General features: G+C 35.1%; 1 protein-coding gene and 1 long non-coding RNA gene across 4 annotated transcripts; both read left to right on the forward strand.

Moving 5' to 3' along the window:
• Positions 1–92: 92 nt before the first annotated feature.
• On the forward strand, positions 93–12,249 carry LOC141672576 (DNA (cytosine-5)-methyltransferase 1B-like). 3 transcript variants are annotated; one of them, XM_074479207.1, is made up of 13 exons: positions 93–227; positions 3,042–3,118; positions 4,828–6,283; positions 6,715–8,218; positions 8,368–8,532; positions 8,634–8,835; positions 8,935–9,046; positions 9,381–9,528; positions 9,628–9,825; positions 10,240–10,518; positions 10,614–10,775; positions 11,215–11,433; positions 11,902–12,249. In XM_074479207.1, the coding sequence occupies exons 3-13, from the start codon at positions 4,830–4,832 to the stop codon at positions 12,040–12,042; spliced, it is 4,584 nt and encodes a 1,527-aa protein (XP_074335308.1). In that variant the 5' UTR covers positions 93–227; positions 3,042–3,118; positions 4,828–4,829; the 3' UTR covers positions 12,043–12,249. The 3 variants fall into 3 exon arrangements, with proteins under 3 accessions (XP_074335308.1, XP_074335307.1, XP_074335306.1); XM_074479206.1 differs by lacking the exon at positions 93–227 and adding an exon at positions 1,477–1,754; XM_074479205.1 differs by lacking the exon at positions 93–227 and adding an exon at positions 2,534–2,762.
• A 438-nt stretch (positions 12,250–12,687) lies between these two features.
• On the forward strand, positions 12,688–17,948 carry LOC141671034 (uncharacterized). The gene is made up of 3 exons (XR_012554902.1): positions 12,688–12,896; positions 14,063–14,601; positions 17,598–17,948. It is a non-coding gene; the product is annotated as an uncharacterized LOC141671034 (long non-coding RNA).
• The last annotated feature ends 1,146 nt before the right edge of the window (positions 17,949–19,094 follow it).

Genomic DNA, 19,094 nt, shown 5'->3' on the forward strand with positions numbered 1-19,094 from the left:
GTCGGTCGACGCGTAATATCAAAAACACCCTTGAACTAGTTCAAAATTACAACTTTACCCGACAATCGGACAACAAAAGGGCATTGCCTTAATCCGAAAACTGCAACAGCAAAAACTCACCATAAATTACTCTTATCTCACTTAAGTTTCCTCAAATCTCCTATAGGTTAAGAGGAACCCTGGTTCAAAGAAAGCCGGAGTCATCAATCGGCACGGAGGGCACAAAGGTAAATTTGTCTAATCCTTCTACTTTTTAGTTCTATACAACAAGTCGCTTGTCATGTACTCCCCATTTGGTCACCGAATAGATGTAAAATCAATAGAAAGAGGTTCCTACTTTACACTTGATAACAACAAAAACCTTTGCATAAGGCTGCACACCAACATAAGCCTATAGTTCTGGAAATTAAAACTTGGATTATTAGTCATTTTGATCACTAACGAAACAGACCATACACGCGTCGAACCTGCACCAAAGCTCGCCGACGTGTAAAATATCGTAAACACCCTTGAAAAAAACCAAAATCACGCATCTATACATTGATCAGAGATTCAGAGTACAAAATGGTGCTGTCTTGACCAAAAACTTCGGCAACATGCCATTTCAAGTACTCGCTGTAAATTGTTCTTGTTTCCCCACAACTCCCTTAAATCTACAATAGGTCAAGGGAAACACTTGAAAGATAGCCGGAGTCGGAACAGCACGGAGGGCAGAAAGGTAAATTCATATAATCCCTCTATTTTAAGCTGTTCTAAATATACCACTTATCATATACTTCCTATTTAAAGTTTTGATAGATAGCATTAGCAAAGAGGTTATCCCCCCTATACTCAAAAACAACACCAGTAAATCATATTTCAATCAAAATGCTGCTAACAAACCTGAGCTTTTAACATAACCATAGAAAATAAAAATGGTAATATTAATCATGTGTAATCACTTAGGAAACAAATATGCATAACTTTGCAGGTCCACGACAAGTTATGCAGGTCCATGACATCGAAAGAGGCGTGATTCCGTATCACATCGACACGTAGTAAAGCAAGTACCCCTGAACTAATAAGAAATGACCTAATTACACGAGAATCGGACCAGAAAAGGATACTGCCTCAATCAGAAAACCGCGAAAGCCACCTATTTCCAGAACTCTGCCCTAAATCACTGTTATTTCACTAAAGTTTCCCTAATTGAATTTAGGTTAAGATCAATCCCGATTCAAAAAAAGTCGGAGTCGGCAAGCGGCACGAGGGCACAAAGGTAAATTAAACTAATCCTTCTATTTCACATTTTTATAACTTATAAATCACTTTTCACATTCACATCTACTGCCTATTTAAAATAGAAGTAAATTTAATAGAAAACCGAAAGTTATATAACTTGCACTTAAAAACATTCCATACCTAGCACACAAACAAAAGTTTAACATAACCGGAGAAACTAGAACTTGTTTAATGACATTATCAATCATTGATGATCACTAAAGAACCAAAACATACATGCGTCCAGCTACAAAAGCTCTTCAGACGCATAAAAATATCGTAAACACCCTCCTATTAATCCAAAATTACTAATTCATCCACCAATCGGGCTAACAGGGGTCCTGCCTATGTCGAAAACTCCGGCAACATGGTAGTCCAAGTACTCGCTGTAAATTGCTCTTATTTCACCCAAATTTCCTTAAATCTACAATAGGTTAAGAGCAAATCCACTTCAAAGAGAGCCGAAGTAGTCGATCAACACCAAGGGCAAAAAGGTAAATTTATCAAATCCTTTTAATTCTAGTCAGTTTCTATATCTCTATTATCTTGGCTCCTTAAGTCTTTTTGCAACTGATTGATGAATGTGGGGAAAAAACTTGCCAGTCCCCTGTACCAAAAGACTTGAAACCAAAAGAAAAAACATAATTTAATACTACTCAAATTTTTATATGTTTAATAAATCACAAAATTATCATACAAAATCTAATTAGATCCCACTAGTAACAATACATCAAACATAAATACATACCTAATTAATATACTTCCACGATCACAGTTAAATCCAAATCTAAATAAAATTCAATAATATCATAGTGGTAAGAATTTATTCTCATTATACCCGGGGCCGGACGTGATTCGATTCTTACTCATCTCATAAATTACTTCTAAACTTATTCCAAACAATAAAATGCAATATATTTATGTAAAATAAAATCAAATTTATTCTAATATAATTTATACTTTTTTCTCATAAATCAGCTCACCTTCGTGTTATATATATTATAAAAAAATATTTTATATTTTATAATATCAAATATATAGGCAAATGAATAGAGAGAGAGAGGAGCAAGCAGCACTCCCGCCACTTGTCAATTCGAAAGCAGGGGTAAAAATTGAATTGGGGGGTAAAAAATCAAAACATAATAAATGAAAATTAGGAGCGGTAAATTTAAGAGGGGGCGATATAGATATGGATGGAGATTTTAGGTGGATACTAGTGCTGTAACTGCATTTGGTGTTATTTGCATGTAACTCTCGTTTTCTCAGCTTATATACACACACCACGTCTGTATGTATAGTCATATCTCTTTGCGACGCGTATTGTTTTTTAGAGAGAGAAAAGGTGTGTGCGTAGGTGTGAATTGAGATAGTGCTGTGACGTTGAGTGCTTTTATATAAGCGAGAGAGAGTCACGCTTTTCTGCATTCGGTTGAGTTAGAGATATACATAAACTGAGAGAGAGAGAGAGAGAGAGAGAGAGCAGATTGTAAATTGAGGAGAAGGTAAAATTCATTTACAGATTGTGAGTGTGTGTTATTATATATGTTATAGCAGTGAATTGAAGTAGAGATCGTCGTGTGTGTACTGTGAATTCAAGTAGAGATCGTGTGTATGTAGAGATGGCGTGTGTGTGTTTTATGCATGTTATAAATGTAAATTGAAGTAGAGGAGATCATGTGTGTGTGTGTTTTATTGATGTTATAGTGTGAATTGAATATGAAATAAACCTGATCTTCATGCTTTGGAAATTGTAGCCTAATATATAGATCTATTTGTTTCAGAAGCAAGGGAGTACAGAAAGGCTTAAAGGAATTTTTGTGCGAAAGACTCAAAAGTGTGTTAGGAGAAAAAGAAGAAGGTATAATTGAAATCGAGATTCTGTGTGTGTGTGTGTTTAATTTTATGCCTGTAGTGTTTCAGCTTTAAAGAGTAATTGATTATAAATTAAGCTTCATGTTTTGATTGTAGTTGAATCGTTCATTTTAGTTGTTAATTGTTATTTCTATGTACACATATATGACTGTGTATGCCTGATTATGGATTTCGGTTTCGGTTTTGTTTAGATCATCAGTTTGTTTTATGTGTATCCAGATTCATAATTTAATTAAAATCGAACATAATTTGGTTGTTTGCTCGTTTTGTAACCGGTATGATTTTATGCTTGATTCTGTGTGTGTGGCTTGCAATTTTGTTTGGCTTCTGTGTGATCGACTAGTATGGCAATGTCTAGTGATATGATTTTGATGAAACTGCACATTTTTCACTTCAAAAAGTTTCAATCAAACACACAACTAACCAGGATATGTTTCCTTTCCTTTCCTACTTATAAACAGAGCCTTGTGTTTCCTTTTGATTTTCTTCTTACGCTATACGATGTATTGAGCAGCTTCACAAATGTTAATTGGTGTAAAAAAAATTGTTAGATGCTATCTGTTATATCTTAACTGCATTTTGCCATTAATAGTTCTGTTTGTGAGTTCAAGTATTTTTAATTTTCACTCAAGGATTAGACCAAGAGTTTAAAAGTTAAAAGTAGTTATATGTTATCTGAACATGCTCACTTCTGTTTTAGAGTATTACTAAATTTATAAGAGTGATATATTCCCTTGATCCAATTTATAAGATTTATTATTACACAATTAGCTGTATAAAAAGTCAATTACAAGTTTTTTTTTCATTTCTAACAGTGAACTATAATTATACGAAGTGAAAACTTGTGATCTTATCTTTTTTAATTCAGGGAGTATAGTTATTATGACCTACAGAGTAGGATTATTCCCTTCCTTGGGTAAACCATATATTCTACTTATGTCCACTCATTGTATGCTCCCACTTCATGTCTGTGACAAAAAAGTAAAAACATATAACCCTGTATAGTTTCTTCCTTGATTAAGTTCAGTATATCAGATGATAATATCTTTTGTATTTGATCTTGCTATTTGTACTTTCATTTGTTAATATTGTATGTGAAGGACTGGGAAACCCCTATTTCTATGCCTCAAGAAAGGCGCTATGAACTGTGAAACTGAATAAGCTTAGAACTGATTTGCGTTCAATTTAGTAGTTGCACTTGTCAAGTTACATGTTATGTTTACACGTCCTGAGAAGCGCGCACGCACACACACACGCACACTCAGTTTGGCAACAGAAATTAGTTACTGGATGCATGTGTTTTACTAGTTTCATTCCTTGTTTTGTTCTAGACTCACAGTTTATACCTTTTTTATATTATCATCAGTAGTATATGACTTGTATCTATGAGACGATGATGCTGATACGAAACGTATCATACAAAACGTTACGTATGCACTGAGATGTGCTATGCTTCCTTCTATATTTTGGTCTTATATGACCTCTTTTATGAGGTAACTGGTTGAAAACTTGAAATCACACTGTGTGAGGTGAAGTACTAATGCTCCAGGTAATCCTTTCTTTTGGTAACTAGAGCAATTTTATTGGATTATATCTAAGGAGATCTCTTTTTGTTGTGTTGCATGTCACTTCTGCACACAAATTTTAATCATATCCCTTGTTACCTTTTCTAACTTGGTTTCTTTATCCTTTCAGGAATGAAGAAAGAAAGAACGCAAAGAAAAACAAAAGATTCAGCTGATGATGTAACAGCAGATTCTGCCAGTGTTTCCGACAAAATTAAAAAGCGAGAGAGACCAGAAAGCAAAGAAGATACTTCAACTTCCAAGAAAAGACCAATGCGAGCTGCACGCACTGATGTTAAAAATAAATCAGTTTGTGTGTCTGAAAAGACTAACCTTGTTGGGAGAAGCAGAGTTCAAACAGTGGAAGAAGAACATATGGCTATAAATTTAACCACTGGTGTGAATGTTCCGCGACCAAACAGAAGGCTGACAAACTTCAATTTTCACAATGCAGATGGTGAACCCCAGCCTGTTGAAATGATTGAAGTCAATGATATTTTTATCTCCGGTCTCATCTTGCCTTTGGAAGAAACTTCTGACAAAGAGAAGGAAACTGGGATTCAGTGCAATGGCTTTGGACGGATAGAATCTTGGGCAATTTCTGGCTATGAAGACGGTTCACCAGTCATTTGGGTCTCCACAGAGACTGCTGATTATGATTGTTGCAAACCTGCTAATGTGTACAAAAAACTCTATGGTCAATTTTATGAGAAGGCTCGGGCCTGTATTGAAGTTCACAAAAGGTTATCAAAGTCTAATGGTGGTCGTCCTGATCTAACTCTTGATGAGTTGCTTGCTGCAGTCCTCCGCTCCATGAGTGGCAGTAAAAATTTTCCCAGGGGATCGTCTATCAAAGAACTAATTGTTTCTTGGGGTGAGTTCATTTATGACCAACTGACTGGATTAGAGGGAGAAAACTTTAATGAACTTCCTGTGCTTTCCGCACTTCGGGAAGAAAGCCAGAGAAAGACAAATATTCCATCAACTGAAAATGCACCTTCTGCTGGAGAACAGAGTTCGACTCAGCCGATAAATGCTGCTCATGAAACACTAAAGGAAGATTTAAAGTTGGCTAGACTGGTGCAGGAAAAGGAAAACTGGAAATCTTTAAAACAATCTAGAAGGCAGCGACCTGCAAATTCAGTCAGCAACTTCTATATCAGAATCAATGAAGTTGAGATCGCTAATGATTATCCACTTCCAGAATACTATGAAAGTACAATCCAAGAAACTGATGAGTACATTATATGTGATGGCAGCATTGACATTCACGACCCCGACGAGCTTCCGCGGAGCATGCTACATAATTGGTCCCTCTACAATTCAGACTTTCGGCTGATATCTTTGGAGCTTATCCCAATGAGGCCGTGTCCTGATATTGATGTAACAATCTTTGGATCAGGTATTATGACAGATGATGATGGAAGTGGATTCGGTTTACATGCTGAAGTTAGTAACTCTGCTTCAAGTTCTTCTGGATTACAAGCCGAAGATGGCATTCCAGTATTTTTGAGTGCAATAAAGGAATGGTTGATTGAGTTCGGGTCAGATATGGTGTTTATAACAATACGAACAGATATGGGGTGGTAAGTTAACAATTCTGTCAGTGTTTTGACCTTTTAAATGCATGCATGCGCAAGTTTATCTTTTATTCCAAAGTATCGCTTGCCTTCTAATTTTTATATATACACTTGCTTACTTTATTAACTGTTTCTTTCTAAATTTTACAAGTGGATCTTTTTGATTTCTTATTAGAAAACTTTAATTCCTAAAATTTGTTTCCCTGTTAGTACTTTGTACTAGGGTATAATTTTTAAGAATATCATTTATCAGTTTATGAAAGCAAGCTATTGACAGCATATTGTTCTTATTTGATTCCTCAAACTGAAGGAAATTAATATGGAACCAAATGTTTTCTCTACCTGCAATGATTATGTTTCGCGTTCAACAATATATTTAGCTGTGATTGTGGTAAATTCTGGAGTATTTTTATAGCTGTCTGTTCTGCTTCTTGTAGGTATAGGTTGGGCAAGCCAGCAAAACAGTACGCTCCATGGTATGAAACAGTTTTGAGAACTGCTAGGCTATCTATAAGTATAATCAAATTGTTGAAAGATCAAAGTCGAGTTTCGCGACTTACTTTCCAAGAGGTCATTAAAAGAGTTGCCGAATATGGGAAGGATCACCCTGCTTACATTTCTAACAATCCAGAAGCTGTGGAGAGGTATATTGTGGTCCATGGACAGATAATTCTTCAACAATTTTCAGAGTATCCTGATGCTAACATTAGAAAGTGTGCTTTTGTGAATGGACTTCAAAATAAAATGGAGGAACGGAGTCATACAAGGTTGTTAGTAAAGAAAAGGAAGATCGAGGATAAGGAAAGAAACTTTAATCCGAGAGGAGCCATGGAACCTGTAGTCTCAAAAAAGACCGCAATGCCAGCTACAACAACAAGGCTCATTAACAGAATATGGGGAGAGTACTACTCTAACTATTTGGCAGATGATATTGACGAAGATACTCATGAAACGAAGAAAGATGAGGAACTTGAAGAAGAAGCAGAAGAAAACGGAGAAGAGGATTTTGAAAATGTAGTAGAGGAGAAATTAGTATCCGGACGACTTGCTTCTATCTCGAAACCAAAGAAATGTCAGCTTATAAACACTGAAACCAAATGGGAGGGCGAAATAGTAGGAAGATCTTGTGCAGGCAAACCTCTCTATGAACAGGTCACTGTTCGAGGAGATTTAGTTGCTGTGAGTGGATCAGTACTGGTTGAAACAGAAGATTCAGCTGAACTCCAGTCTATCTATTTTGTTGAATACATGTTTGAGGAATCTGATGGAAGCAAATGGATTCATGGAAGGCTGATGCTCAGGGCATGCCAGACTGTTCTTGGCAACACAGGAAATGATAGGGAGGTCTTCTTGACAACCAGTTGCATGGACTTTGAAGTTGAAGATATAGCAAAAGCCGTGGTTGTAGAAATTAGATTGATAAATTGGGGCAATCAACATCGTAAGGCAAATGCTAGTATCGAAAGAAATGATAGATTAAGAGCAGAGGATCGGAAAATTAAGGGCTTACCCTTGGAATACTTTTGCAAGAGTTTCTACTGCCCGGAAAGAGGTGCTTTCTTTGCTTTACCAACTGATTCAATGGGCCTTGGCAAGGGGGTGTGCCAGTCCTGCACAATGAATAACTCTCTAAAAGAGGAAAAACTCTTTAAGATAAATACATCCATGAAAAGTTTCAGATACCAGGGAACTGAGTTTCATACACTTGACTACATCTATGCAGCTCCTCATTATTTTAAGGTTGATAAGAGGGACAATGAGCTCTTTAAAGGTGGGAGGAACATAGGGCTTAAGGCTTATGTTGTTTGTCAGCTTCTGGAGATTGAGGCCTGCAATGTTTCTAAACAAGACAACCCGGAATATGTGAATGTCAAAGTCAGGCGGTTTTTCAGACCTGAAGATATTTCTGTTGAACATGCATACAGTTCCGACATTAGAGAGGTAATGAAGAATATTATATATAGTAACACTGTTCTTACATCATTTATTGCATTGGCTATGCCTTAAATAGACTTAAAGAAATATTTTGATACAGTACTTAAGAGTGAGTTGTGGACTTACTCTTGTACTAACTTGAAATACTTTTTCAGGTTTATTACAGTGATCAGATAGTTGTGGTCCCTATAGTGGCTGTAGAAGGTAAATGTGAAGTCAGAAGGAGGCAAGATATTTCATTTGTGAATGGCTCATATATATTCGAGCACATTTTTTTCTGTGAACTTCTGTACAACCCTCAGAGTGGAGCCCTGAAGCAGGCAATACTCCCTTACTACCAGTCTATAATAGCTTCTTTTATTCTGTTTATTATTTAGTTATAGTTGGTATTTGAAATGTACATGCTTCATGTTGCAAACAGTTGCCTATTCATATCAAGCTACCTGGGTCACAGGAGAAAGTTCTGAATGATGCTACAACTCAAAAGAAAAAAGGAAAATTAATTGAAGGAAAATCTGGTACTGATTCTATGGGTGAACAGGAAGCAGATCCAAAAACATGTCTGGATACACTGGACATATTTGCCGGTTGTGGTGGCCTTTCTGAAGGCTTACAGAAATCAGGTATCACTTCATTCCAACTCCATGCAATGTTCAGTTTGTTTTAGAAAACCCTGATCCGGTGATCTCTTATTACGGAGATGCACCTAATGTACTTTACAGGTGCTTCATTGACAAAATGGGCAATTGAGTACGAGGAACCTGCAGGACAAGCATTTAACCTTAATCATCCTGATGCGTCTACAATTATTAGCAATTGCAACGTGATCTTACGGTTAGCACTTTATGATTTCTCACATTTTCCATCCCACTATCATTCAGTTATTTATTGAATTACAGTCACTCTGAACCTAATTATAAGTTCATTAGTTACCATGTGAAGTTTTGAACTACCATATATGCTTGGACAGGGAAGAATATGCCATTTACTCTCCAAATTTAAAAAAATACGATTTCTTAAGCCTTACTTTCCAAATTTAAAATAATACGGTTTTTAGGCCTTTTGGATCTAATCTATGTTTATTGTCTAGTACTCTAGTGTCATTTAGGTCAAAGGTTAATCCTTTGTTTTTTCCACTTCAGAAACTTATTAATGGATTCAAATGCAGGGCGATCATGACTGCACATGGTGATGAAGATGACTGCATCTCTACTTCTGAAGCTGCTGAGATGGCAGCGAAATTTGATAAAACTGAACTTGGAAAATTACCAAGGCCTGGGCAGGTAGATTTTATAAATGGAGGGCCTCCATGTCAGGTACACATATCTATCTTGATCAATCTTACACAATAAAGCTGATTTGAGCAATGTCATTGAGGTAGATGCTTAAGGTTTTAACTTGAGGTCATCTTTCAGGGTTTCTCGGGGATGAACAGGTTCAATCAGAGCACTTGGAGTAAGGTCCAATGTGAAATGATATTAGCCTTCTTGTCTTTTGTCGAATACTATCGGCCCAGGTTTTTTCTTCTGGAAAACGTGAGAAACTTTGTATCCTTCAACAAAGGACAGACATTCCGTTTAACCTTGGCTTCCCTGCTAGAAATGGGCTATCAGGTACACATTTATCTTTTTGTGATTACATGTTTTCTCACATAATGCTTATTAAAAAAACGGTCGATATTGAGAGGTTTGCATACAAGGGAATCTTATTAAAAGTATCTTCCCCTACACCCTAGGATCTTTGAGAAAATTGTTGACAATATTCTGCCAGTAAAACAGCCTACTTAACTTCCTACGTAGAGATACAAAATCAGCCTATCAAATTGTATAATAAAATCCAATAATCAGCTTGAATCAGCTACAAGTTTCTTACATGTGCAGCTTATAATTACGAAAAAACTAACCTTGTTAACAGATCATGACACCTCAGCCATGATTGAATTTGGAAGATACTTCTACCAATCACATTTTAGAAGGTTATAAACGAAGGAACTGTTAAAGTAATTGCCTTTTTTTTATGTTGTTTAGGTACGGTTCGGGATCCTAGAAGCTGGGGCTTATGGAGTTTCCCAAAGCCGCAAACGTGCATTTATATGGGCAGCCTCCCCTGAAGAGATTCTCCCTGAGTGGCCAGAACCGATGCACGTTTTTGCTGGCCCTGAACTTAAAATTTCCTTGAGCAAAGGAGTGCAGTATGCCGCTGCCCGAAGCACTGCAACTGGTGCTCCGTTTCGTGCTATAACTGTGAAGGATACAATTGGAGACCTTCCTGCTGTTGGAAACGGGGCTTCGGCTACACCAATGGAGGTTAACAGTCTTCTATAACTTTAAATAGGTTGTTCTGCTTGTAATGTTCCATATTATTGTTTATTTGACTACTCTATATATATTGTATTTGACAGTACACAAATGAACCTGTCTCTTGGTTTCAAAAAAGGATCCGAAGAGAATCATCGGTCTTGTGTGATCATATATCGAAGGAAATGAATGAGTTGAATTACATGCGTTGCCAGAGAATTCCTAAACGTCCAGGGGCTGATTGGCGTGACCTCCCTGACGAGAAGGTAATTTTCTTTAGCTCTTCATTCAGATAACATATGTTACTTCCTCTAAGATTTTCTTTGAAAATTGAGCTTGGTGCAGATATTATTATTTTTATGTGCCCAGCAATTCACGCATTGCGTGCTTTACAATATGAATGGCTTTCTATGAATGTACTAGGGGGCCATGTAATAAATAAGCTGCGCAATGCGAGCAGACTATAATTTACATCATCCAGATATCAGCAGTATGGCGTGCGCACACACACACACACAAAATGCTTGGAACATTGCTCCGATCCCTTGTTCTTTGTTTGAATTCGTGGGTCTTACTGCAATGCTGAACATAAAATTGATATTTTAATTTGTCAATTGTCCAGATACCACTGGGATAGCACAATAGCTAATCAATGGTTACTAGAGCAGTTCAACTTACATTCATAGTTGCTTTTGGTTCTGGCAGGTTAGATTAACAAATGGACAGATCGTTGATTTGATACCCTGGTGCCTGCCAAACACAGCGAAAAGGCATAACCAGTGGAAGGGTCTGTTCGGGAGGTTGGACTGGGATGGCAATTTTCCTACATCTGTTACAGACCCCCAACCCATGGGTAAGGTAGGAATGTGCTTTCACCCTGACCAGGACAGGATACTCACTGTGCGGGAATGTGCTCGTTCGCAAGTAAGGCTTGTTTCTTCGTCTTTTGTTCTTCTTTCCTACAATGTACAACTTTATGAAATTTTGCTTGCTATAGAGGACTACTTACCTTTTTATGGTTGAAATTGTATAAACCTCATTTGGCAATATAATTTTAATAAAATATCACATAAATCTTTAGGAATTCCTTAAAAGCAAAGTAATATATATCTGTTGTCGAGTGCTGACATACAACCAACATATTTTTCCATTTCAAAACATTAAATTTATTGCTTGCATCCTAGCTGGGAACATCAACAATTAGTAAACCAATTACCTATTAGTTCGTTACCTGATAATGATAGTGTTTTAAGTGATAACTAATAACTTTTCTTGAAACAGTAATTTATCCTCTGTAATATGTGAAGGGTAACACGATATTTGACCTTCAATGTACCATCTATTAGTTGTTTAATAGATTTAGATTTGAGCTAATTGTTGATGTGCATATAGGGTTTTCGAGATGACTTCAAGTTTGCTGGAAACATCCATCACAAGCACAGGCAGATTGGGAATGCGGTTCCTCCTCCTTTAGCTTTTGCACTAGGGAGGAAGCTCAAGGAGGCAATCGAAAATAAAAGTTCAACCATGTAAACTTGCTCAAATGTTTATATCTGTTTGCTCTCCAGTTTATTACTCAATCTTTCCATCTTGCTTTTCGTAAGCCAAAACAAAACTGTTTTGTAACCTTTTGTTGTCTATACAGCTGTACAGTCTGCCTGTGTGAATTGTATCAAGGTACTATGTGTACCTACTTTACAGTGTTTGATCTCATAGAAAAAAGTAAACTAATTTTAGAGAGACTCAGAGAATATGGCACCATATTTTCTTTTCAGTACCAGCTGCCTCGATGATATTATTACTAGTGTTATGCTCACTGAATATTAAATAGTATACCTTGATTAGTAACAGCGCTCAAGTTTTCAGCACCCACGTCCAATAACATAGCGAAAAGGTCCATTCCTTAGCTAGACATTTGATCACTCGGGCGTCAAGCACCGTATATAAGTTTGAGAGATGGACTAAAATGTCATCTGTTCATTAAAAAATGCCCAAAATGTCATTTTTTAGAAAGAAAGCCCAAAATGTCCACGTTATATATAGTACAGTGTTTTGTTTAAAACAAAAAAACTAGACGAAGTGCCGTTTTCCTTAAAAAAAAATTTGAAAAAAAAGAAAATACACTGAGACATTATATAGTATCGCGTTTTGTTTAAAAAATATAAGCGCTATGGCCTATACACACACGCACTTACAGCAAAACAAAGGAGCAAACCTCCTGTAATTTGAATAGGAGCAAACCTAGACCCCTTCTGTAACAATCTCTACACTATATTTGCTTTTTATTTGTGAAATTTGATTTATATGTCTGGATTATCTGCTACTGCTAGTTACTGCAAATTGGTGAGAAGAATTAGGGTCCATTCTCAGAAATCATGAAAATTGAGGTATACTTCAGTTTTATGTTTTATGCATTCTCTTGTTTAATTAGGTTTAATTACGTATCTCCTGGTTATTATATGTTGTTTGTTCTATTGTAACAAGTCATGACCATTCTTGCAAAAATTGGAGAGAAATATGTCGATAGAAATATGTCTTTGTCGACGATAGAATCCCTAAGGGACTGGAGAAACTCGAAATGAATTTTGCTGCTAAAAATGAACCTAGATTGGATAATGTATGACAGGCACACTGACTCTAGAAAACCAATGAAGCTATAATATTATTTGGCCCCAAGGTAGAAGAATAAGACGAGGCTATAAATTTAGTGAGGGTAATCACAAAGTTGATTACAGGATAAAGGCAATAAAGACTATGTATTCGATGAAAGTGAGTCTGCAGCCTATAATCGATATCATCTACAGAAGTTACCTTCTTGGACAAATATCATCTACAATTCTTTGCACATACGCACTATCATAGTTGTAGGCTTGTAGCCATAGTGTTCATCTTTTCCCCTACTAAAGTTGCTAGATGACCACATTTAAGCACATGTGGCTAGCCACAAAATGAAACGATTATATTGATTATTTTTTCTGGTGTGCTTCATCAAACATTGTTTTGTGTACGAATGATAGAATTCCAAAAGTAGCATAAACCATAATTTACAGTGACAATGCCTGAATAACGGAACTACAGAAAAAGAATAACTCATTTACCTAGTTCTTGTCAAATCATCCCATTTCTTTAACTCCCAGCAACATACATCCTATTAATAAATGTTGGAATAATCTTAAACTTATTATTTACGTATTGTCTTTATTTAATTGTTTGATTGTTTTGTTTTAATATAAGCATTGTAATCAGTCCGTTGTAATGCATAGGACTTGTTCATTTGGTTGTTTAGAGTTTTCAGGAGTGTGGGAATAGTGGAGTCAAAGTAGGAATGTAGTTGTTGGTTTTTAGCATCCATTCAATAGTAGTCAGGTTATATATAAATATTTATGTACTAGCTTTAATGTATGGGATAAGATCCATCATTTTGTTTTTCCCAGTTAAATATTGTGTCTGTGTTCAAATAGTAGCTTTCTGTTTTCTACAATAAAGAATTCCCAAGTAAATGATTTGTCCTAAACTTTGAAAAAAAGTAAAGTTTGTGGGGTTTCGGAAAAAGATGCAGTCTGGATTTTATGTAGCAGCTCCAGCAGTTTTAGGATGCAGTTTTGGGGATGCTTTTGTACGACCTGTTGATATCGTTTTTGTTCATGTGCCGGGATCATCTAGTCAGGTCTAGCACGATCCTGAGATTCTGGATAGGTATTCATATGTTCCCCTTTTTGATCTTGGCTTGACTCCTACTCCCGAACATCGTACTGAGCAGCCTCTTACCGAGGAGCCTTCCACTGATCTGCGACCACCTATCGATCAACATTTCACTGAGCAGCCTCCTTCTCTACATCGTTCTCACCGGCCTATTGAGCGGCTAGCTAGGGAGCTTTCTATTTTATCATTCAGTCTACATGTTACCACACCTACTAATTCTGATGGTGGTACAAATGTTATTTCTTCACATAGTTCTTATGACCAGAGTTCTCAGGACCATCCTGGGAAATATGTAATTTTCTACACTTCTCAGGGTAAACAACGTTCAAAGAGAACTTGTAATTCTCCTAACTGTGGAACTGATGGGCAGAAGTGCACGGAAAAATGAGGGTAAGCGTAACTTTAAGTGTTTAAGTGTGTGTGGTTAGTATGCACCTTAATTGTTACTTTCGTGTGTAAATGTATGTCCTAATTGTTGTTAATTTTAGCTAGCTGAATAAGAGAATGTTGTATTTACCATTATCATTAGGATTTTTATCATCTTTTTTAAAAGATAGTCCATATTAATTTTACCATGCTACCAAGAAATAGTCCAAGTACCAAAGAGCGAAAGGACAGTTTTAAAAATCTTAATGCTTGCCTTTGTTTCATAGACTAGTCAAGTGTACCTGGTGTTTGATAGAGTCGTACTTGGACCATTACATTGTTTTAGTGTAACATCCCGATTTTTTATAATTATTTTAGTTGAATTATTTGATTTAATTATTTATTAATGTCAGTGTGCTGAAGTTAAAATAGTTTTTATAAGTTTAATTTTATTTTTATATTCAGAATATTGTTTTAAGGGTATTAGTTTAAAAAAAATAGTAAGGCTATCATAAAAAAAAGAGTGAGGGTTTTAATAAAAAAAAGAAAGGAAGAAGAAAGAGTTAGGGTTTGAAAAAAAAACATGGAGAACAAAAAGAGATTACTTACGTTTTATGAAAAGAGGAGAAGAGAGAAAGAGATGGAGAGAAGAGGAGAGAGTAAAATAGATAGAAAAGGAGGAAAAGAGAAGACAAAACAAGGAGAAATAGATGAACAACAAAGTCAAATCGGAGATTATGGATTTGGAGTTTAAGGGATTAGGGTTCTTGTGATTTTGGGTTCTGAATTCTTTGTTACCATTCTCGATAACTAAGATCTCGAGGTACAAACATCTTTTTTTGTACTCTTTCTTTTCGAATTCAAATTCGTGTGTACGGACATCTTTTTTTATACTCTTTCTTTTCGAATTCGAATTCGTGTGTACGGATATCTTTCTTGTACTCTTTATTTTAATATTTGAATTCGTTTGTACGGATATTTTCGTTATTCTATAAATCTTGTTGTACTTCATCACGAATGTGCCTCGTTCTAGTAATCTGAATTCTTATAAATTTCGTATTTAATTCTCTGTTTATTGGATTGTTGTGATATTATACTCGTTGGAAAGCTAATTTGATTATCTTCGTTTTTCGTTCTTTGCATTTTCTGAAATTTTGCTCGTAAATATGTCAAAATATGTTGTTTGTGTAATCTATTGCTTAAATTTCTGTTCGTGTGGCTTAACTTCGTAAATTCATTATAAATTGAATATTTGTTCAAATATTATGAGCGATACCATTCTCAAAAGCTCTTTTCGATATTTGCAATTTATGTTGAATTCTACTGCTAAATTTTGTGATTTTGATATCTTAAACATCAAAATACTATTGTAATCAGGGGCTGATTCTGTTCAGCAGTCCGCATTTATTTGTTTTCTGAATTCGTTACTTGTTCATTTTTTACGAGCCTTACCATTCTGGAAAGGTCTCAGAATTTCCTACGACTTTTGTGTTTCATACTTTTTTAGTTGAATTCATCTTTATGCAGTAATTTGACATTCTTTGAAACTGATCAGATTTGAGCTTATCAATAATTAGTGGGTTGTTATGTTATTTTGTTTCGTGATGTTGGGTTATAGTGTTTTGAGGTTATTTTGATAAATTTATATATGATTTTGGAGATGTAAGATATTTGAGTATGTGATATTTGAGTATTTATTTTGAGTTATTTATGTTATTTGTATGACTTGGGAGTTTGTAAGACATCCTTCGCGAGTGGATAATCTCGTGCTTGTCACCTCCTATGCGGTGTAATTAAATTGTATGGGCGTGTCGCCGAAGTTGTGGGACACGTATAGCCATGACTAGTATGTGTATGATTTGGCCTTTTGGGTAGCACGTGCTTATTGTTGTGCAAGCCCCTGTAAGATATTGGGTAGCATTTGCTTTGTGTCGTGCAAGCCCCTGTAAGTTTTGACGACTACATATTTCTGGATTACCGAAAATGTAGGACATCATGTAAGTGTAAGATTGTCTTCCCTGTTCGTATGTAAGCTATTTTATGTATTATTTTGTAAGTGTGAGAATATGTGTAAGATTACGTTTAAGGTTATGATTCCATTTTATCAAAATTCTTTCGATTATATTATTATTGTGGTTATATTATGCGTAAGTGGTAAGATTAATTTGTTTAAAAAAAATTGCTTTGATTTGTGAGTTGAGTATCCATTTTCTAATTGTCTCATTCATTATTTCTATTGATCTTCATTCAGACATTCGGTTGTACTTTAGCCTCGTCATCTTTTAATATAAATGCATCCCCGTGATTTGGTCAAAATGCATTTTTTACCTATACTTTATATAAATGCACTTTGCATCCCCTTACTATTTTCGGCGCGACAAATTGCACCCTTTTCGTTAATTTTGTTAAAATTTTCAGGGGTATTTTAGGAAATGAAAATATTAAATTATTTTCAGATCTTTATTTAAGGTTTATAACCCCCTAAACGATGCATTCTGAAAAAATTTAAAGAACGGAAGTTGTAGAGAATAAAAAGATCTTCTCGAAATAAAAAGGTTCAAAATTGAAATATTTTTTTTATAATTGTTTTTAATAAATTCAATAAGTATAGATTTTATTTAATTTTGGCTTCGTAAATTTTTTGATAATTTTGAATGTTATTGTTTTGAAAAGATTTTTTCGTTCTCTATAATTTTCGTTTTTTAAATTTTTTCGAAAGGTATCATTTAGAGGGTCAAAAAACTTAAATAATGATCTAATTATAATTAAATATTTTAATTTTCTAAAATGCCCCTGAGAATTTTAACAAATTTAACGAAAAGGGTGCAATTTGTCGCGCCGAAATTGTAAGGGGATGCAAAGTGCAGTTATCTAAAGTATAGGTAAAAAAATGTATTTTGGCCAAATCACGGGGATGCATTTTGCAAATAACTCTTTGTTCAGTTATGATTTGTTTTATATCCGTATATGAGCCTTTCGCTCACTGCCGGTCATGTGTTCTCTTTGTTTTCCTCCGGCAGGTATTCTCTCTTTTAGGTGGGTTATTTACGGGGAAGAGTGCGAGTTCTAAGACTTTGAGGAGTTTTGTTTTTTCTTAGATTTTCTTTAAAGTTTGTTGGTATGGTTGTAATTTAATTGTATTTTATTTCAAGAATTGTAATTTATTGGATTTTTTGAGAAGTTGTAAAGTTTAATCAGTTTTTAATGGAGTTCTATTAATAGAGCTAAGATTTATTTAAACTTTATTTGTTGGGTTGTTAAAGTTGGCATCAGAGCTAGAGTTTTAAGATTCTGCAGACTTGCCTTTAGGCTCCATGTGTCAATTTTGGGCAGTTGTAAGATATAATTTTAGTTTTAGAGTTGCCTTTAGGCTCGACCTGTGAGCGTGGGTAGACTTTAGAATGAATAGTTAGTTAAGAGTATTATATGTTATGTGTTTCATTGATTACTACCCATTTTTGTTATATCCGTCTTTTTGAGAGGTGCGCAAGTTAAATTTTGAGGACGAAATTTTTGTAAGGAGGGAAGAATGTAACATCCCGATTTTTTTATATTTATTTTAGTTGAATTATTTGATTTAATTATTTATTTATGTCAGCGTGCTGTTGTTAAAATAGTTTTTATAAGTTTAATTTTATTCTTATATTCAGAATATTGTTTTAAGGGTATTAGTTTAAAAAAATAGTAAGGCTTTTATAAAAAAAAGAGTGAGGGTTTTAATAAAAAAAAAGAAAAGAGGAAGAAAGAGTTAGGGTTTTAAAAAAACAACAGGGAGAACAAAAAGAGATTATTTACGTTTTATGAAAAGAGGAGAAGAGAGAAAGAGATGGAGAGAAGAGGAGAGAGTAAAATAGATAGAAAATGAGGAAAATTAAAGACAAAACAAGGAGAAATAGATGAACAACAGAGTCAAATCGGAGATTATGGATTTGGAGTTTAAGGGATTAGGGTTCTTGTGATTTTGGGTTCTGAATTCTTTGTTAGCGTTCTCGATAACTAAGATCTCGAGGTACGAACATCTTTTTTGTACTCTTTCTTTTCGAATTCGAATTCGTGTGTACGGGCATCTTTTTTTGTACTCTTTCTTTTCGAATTCATGTGTACAAATATCTTTCTTGTACTCTTTATTTTCATATTCGAATTCGTTTGTACGGATATTTTCGTTATTATATCAATCTTGTTGTACTTCATCGCGTTCGTGTGCCTCGTTCTAGTAATCTGAATTCTTATAAAATTCGTATTTAATTTTCTGTTTATTGGATTGTTGTGATTCTATACTCGTTGGAAAGCTAATTTGATTATCTTCGTTTTTCGTTCTTTGCATTTTCTGAAATTTTGCTCGTAAATATGTCAAAATATGTTGTTTGTGTAATCTATTGCTCAAATTTCTGTTCGTACGGCTTAACTTCGTAAATTCATCATAAATTGAATATTTGTTCAAATATTATGAGCGATACCATTCTGAAAAACTCTTTTCGATATCTGCAATTTATGTTGACATTCTACTGCTAAATTTT

Source organism: Apium graveolens, chromosome 7, assembly GCF_009905375.1.
Source record: "Apium graveolens cultivar Ventura chromosome 7, ASM990537v1, whole genome shotgun sequence".
Classification (NCBI taxonomy): domain Eukaryota; kingdom Viridiplantae; phylum Streptophyta; class Magnoliopsida; order Apiales; family Apiaceae; genus Apium; species Apium graveolens.

Excerpts from the sequence above, each read along its gene's own strand:
- LOC141672576 (XM_074479207.1), top strand. The coding sequence starts at position 4,830 with ATGAAGAAAGAAAGAACGCAAAGAAAAACAAAAGATTCAGCTGATGAT. Across the intron at positions 10,519-10,613 it reads CTTCGGCTACACCAATGGAG|TACACAAATGAACCTGTCTC; the intron begins GTTAACAGTCTT and ends TGTATTTGACAG. Across the intron at positions 10,776-11,214 it reads GTGACCTCCCTGACGAGAAG|GTTAGATTAACAAATGGACA; the intron begins GTAATTTTCTTT and ends TGGTTCTGGCAG.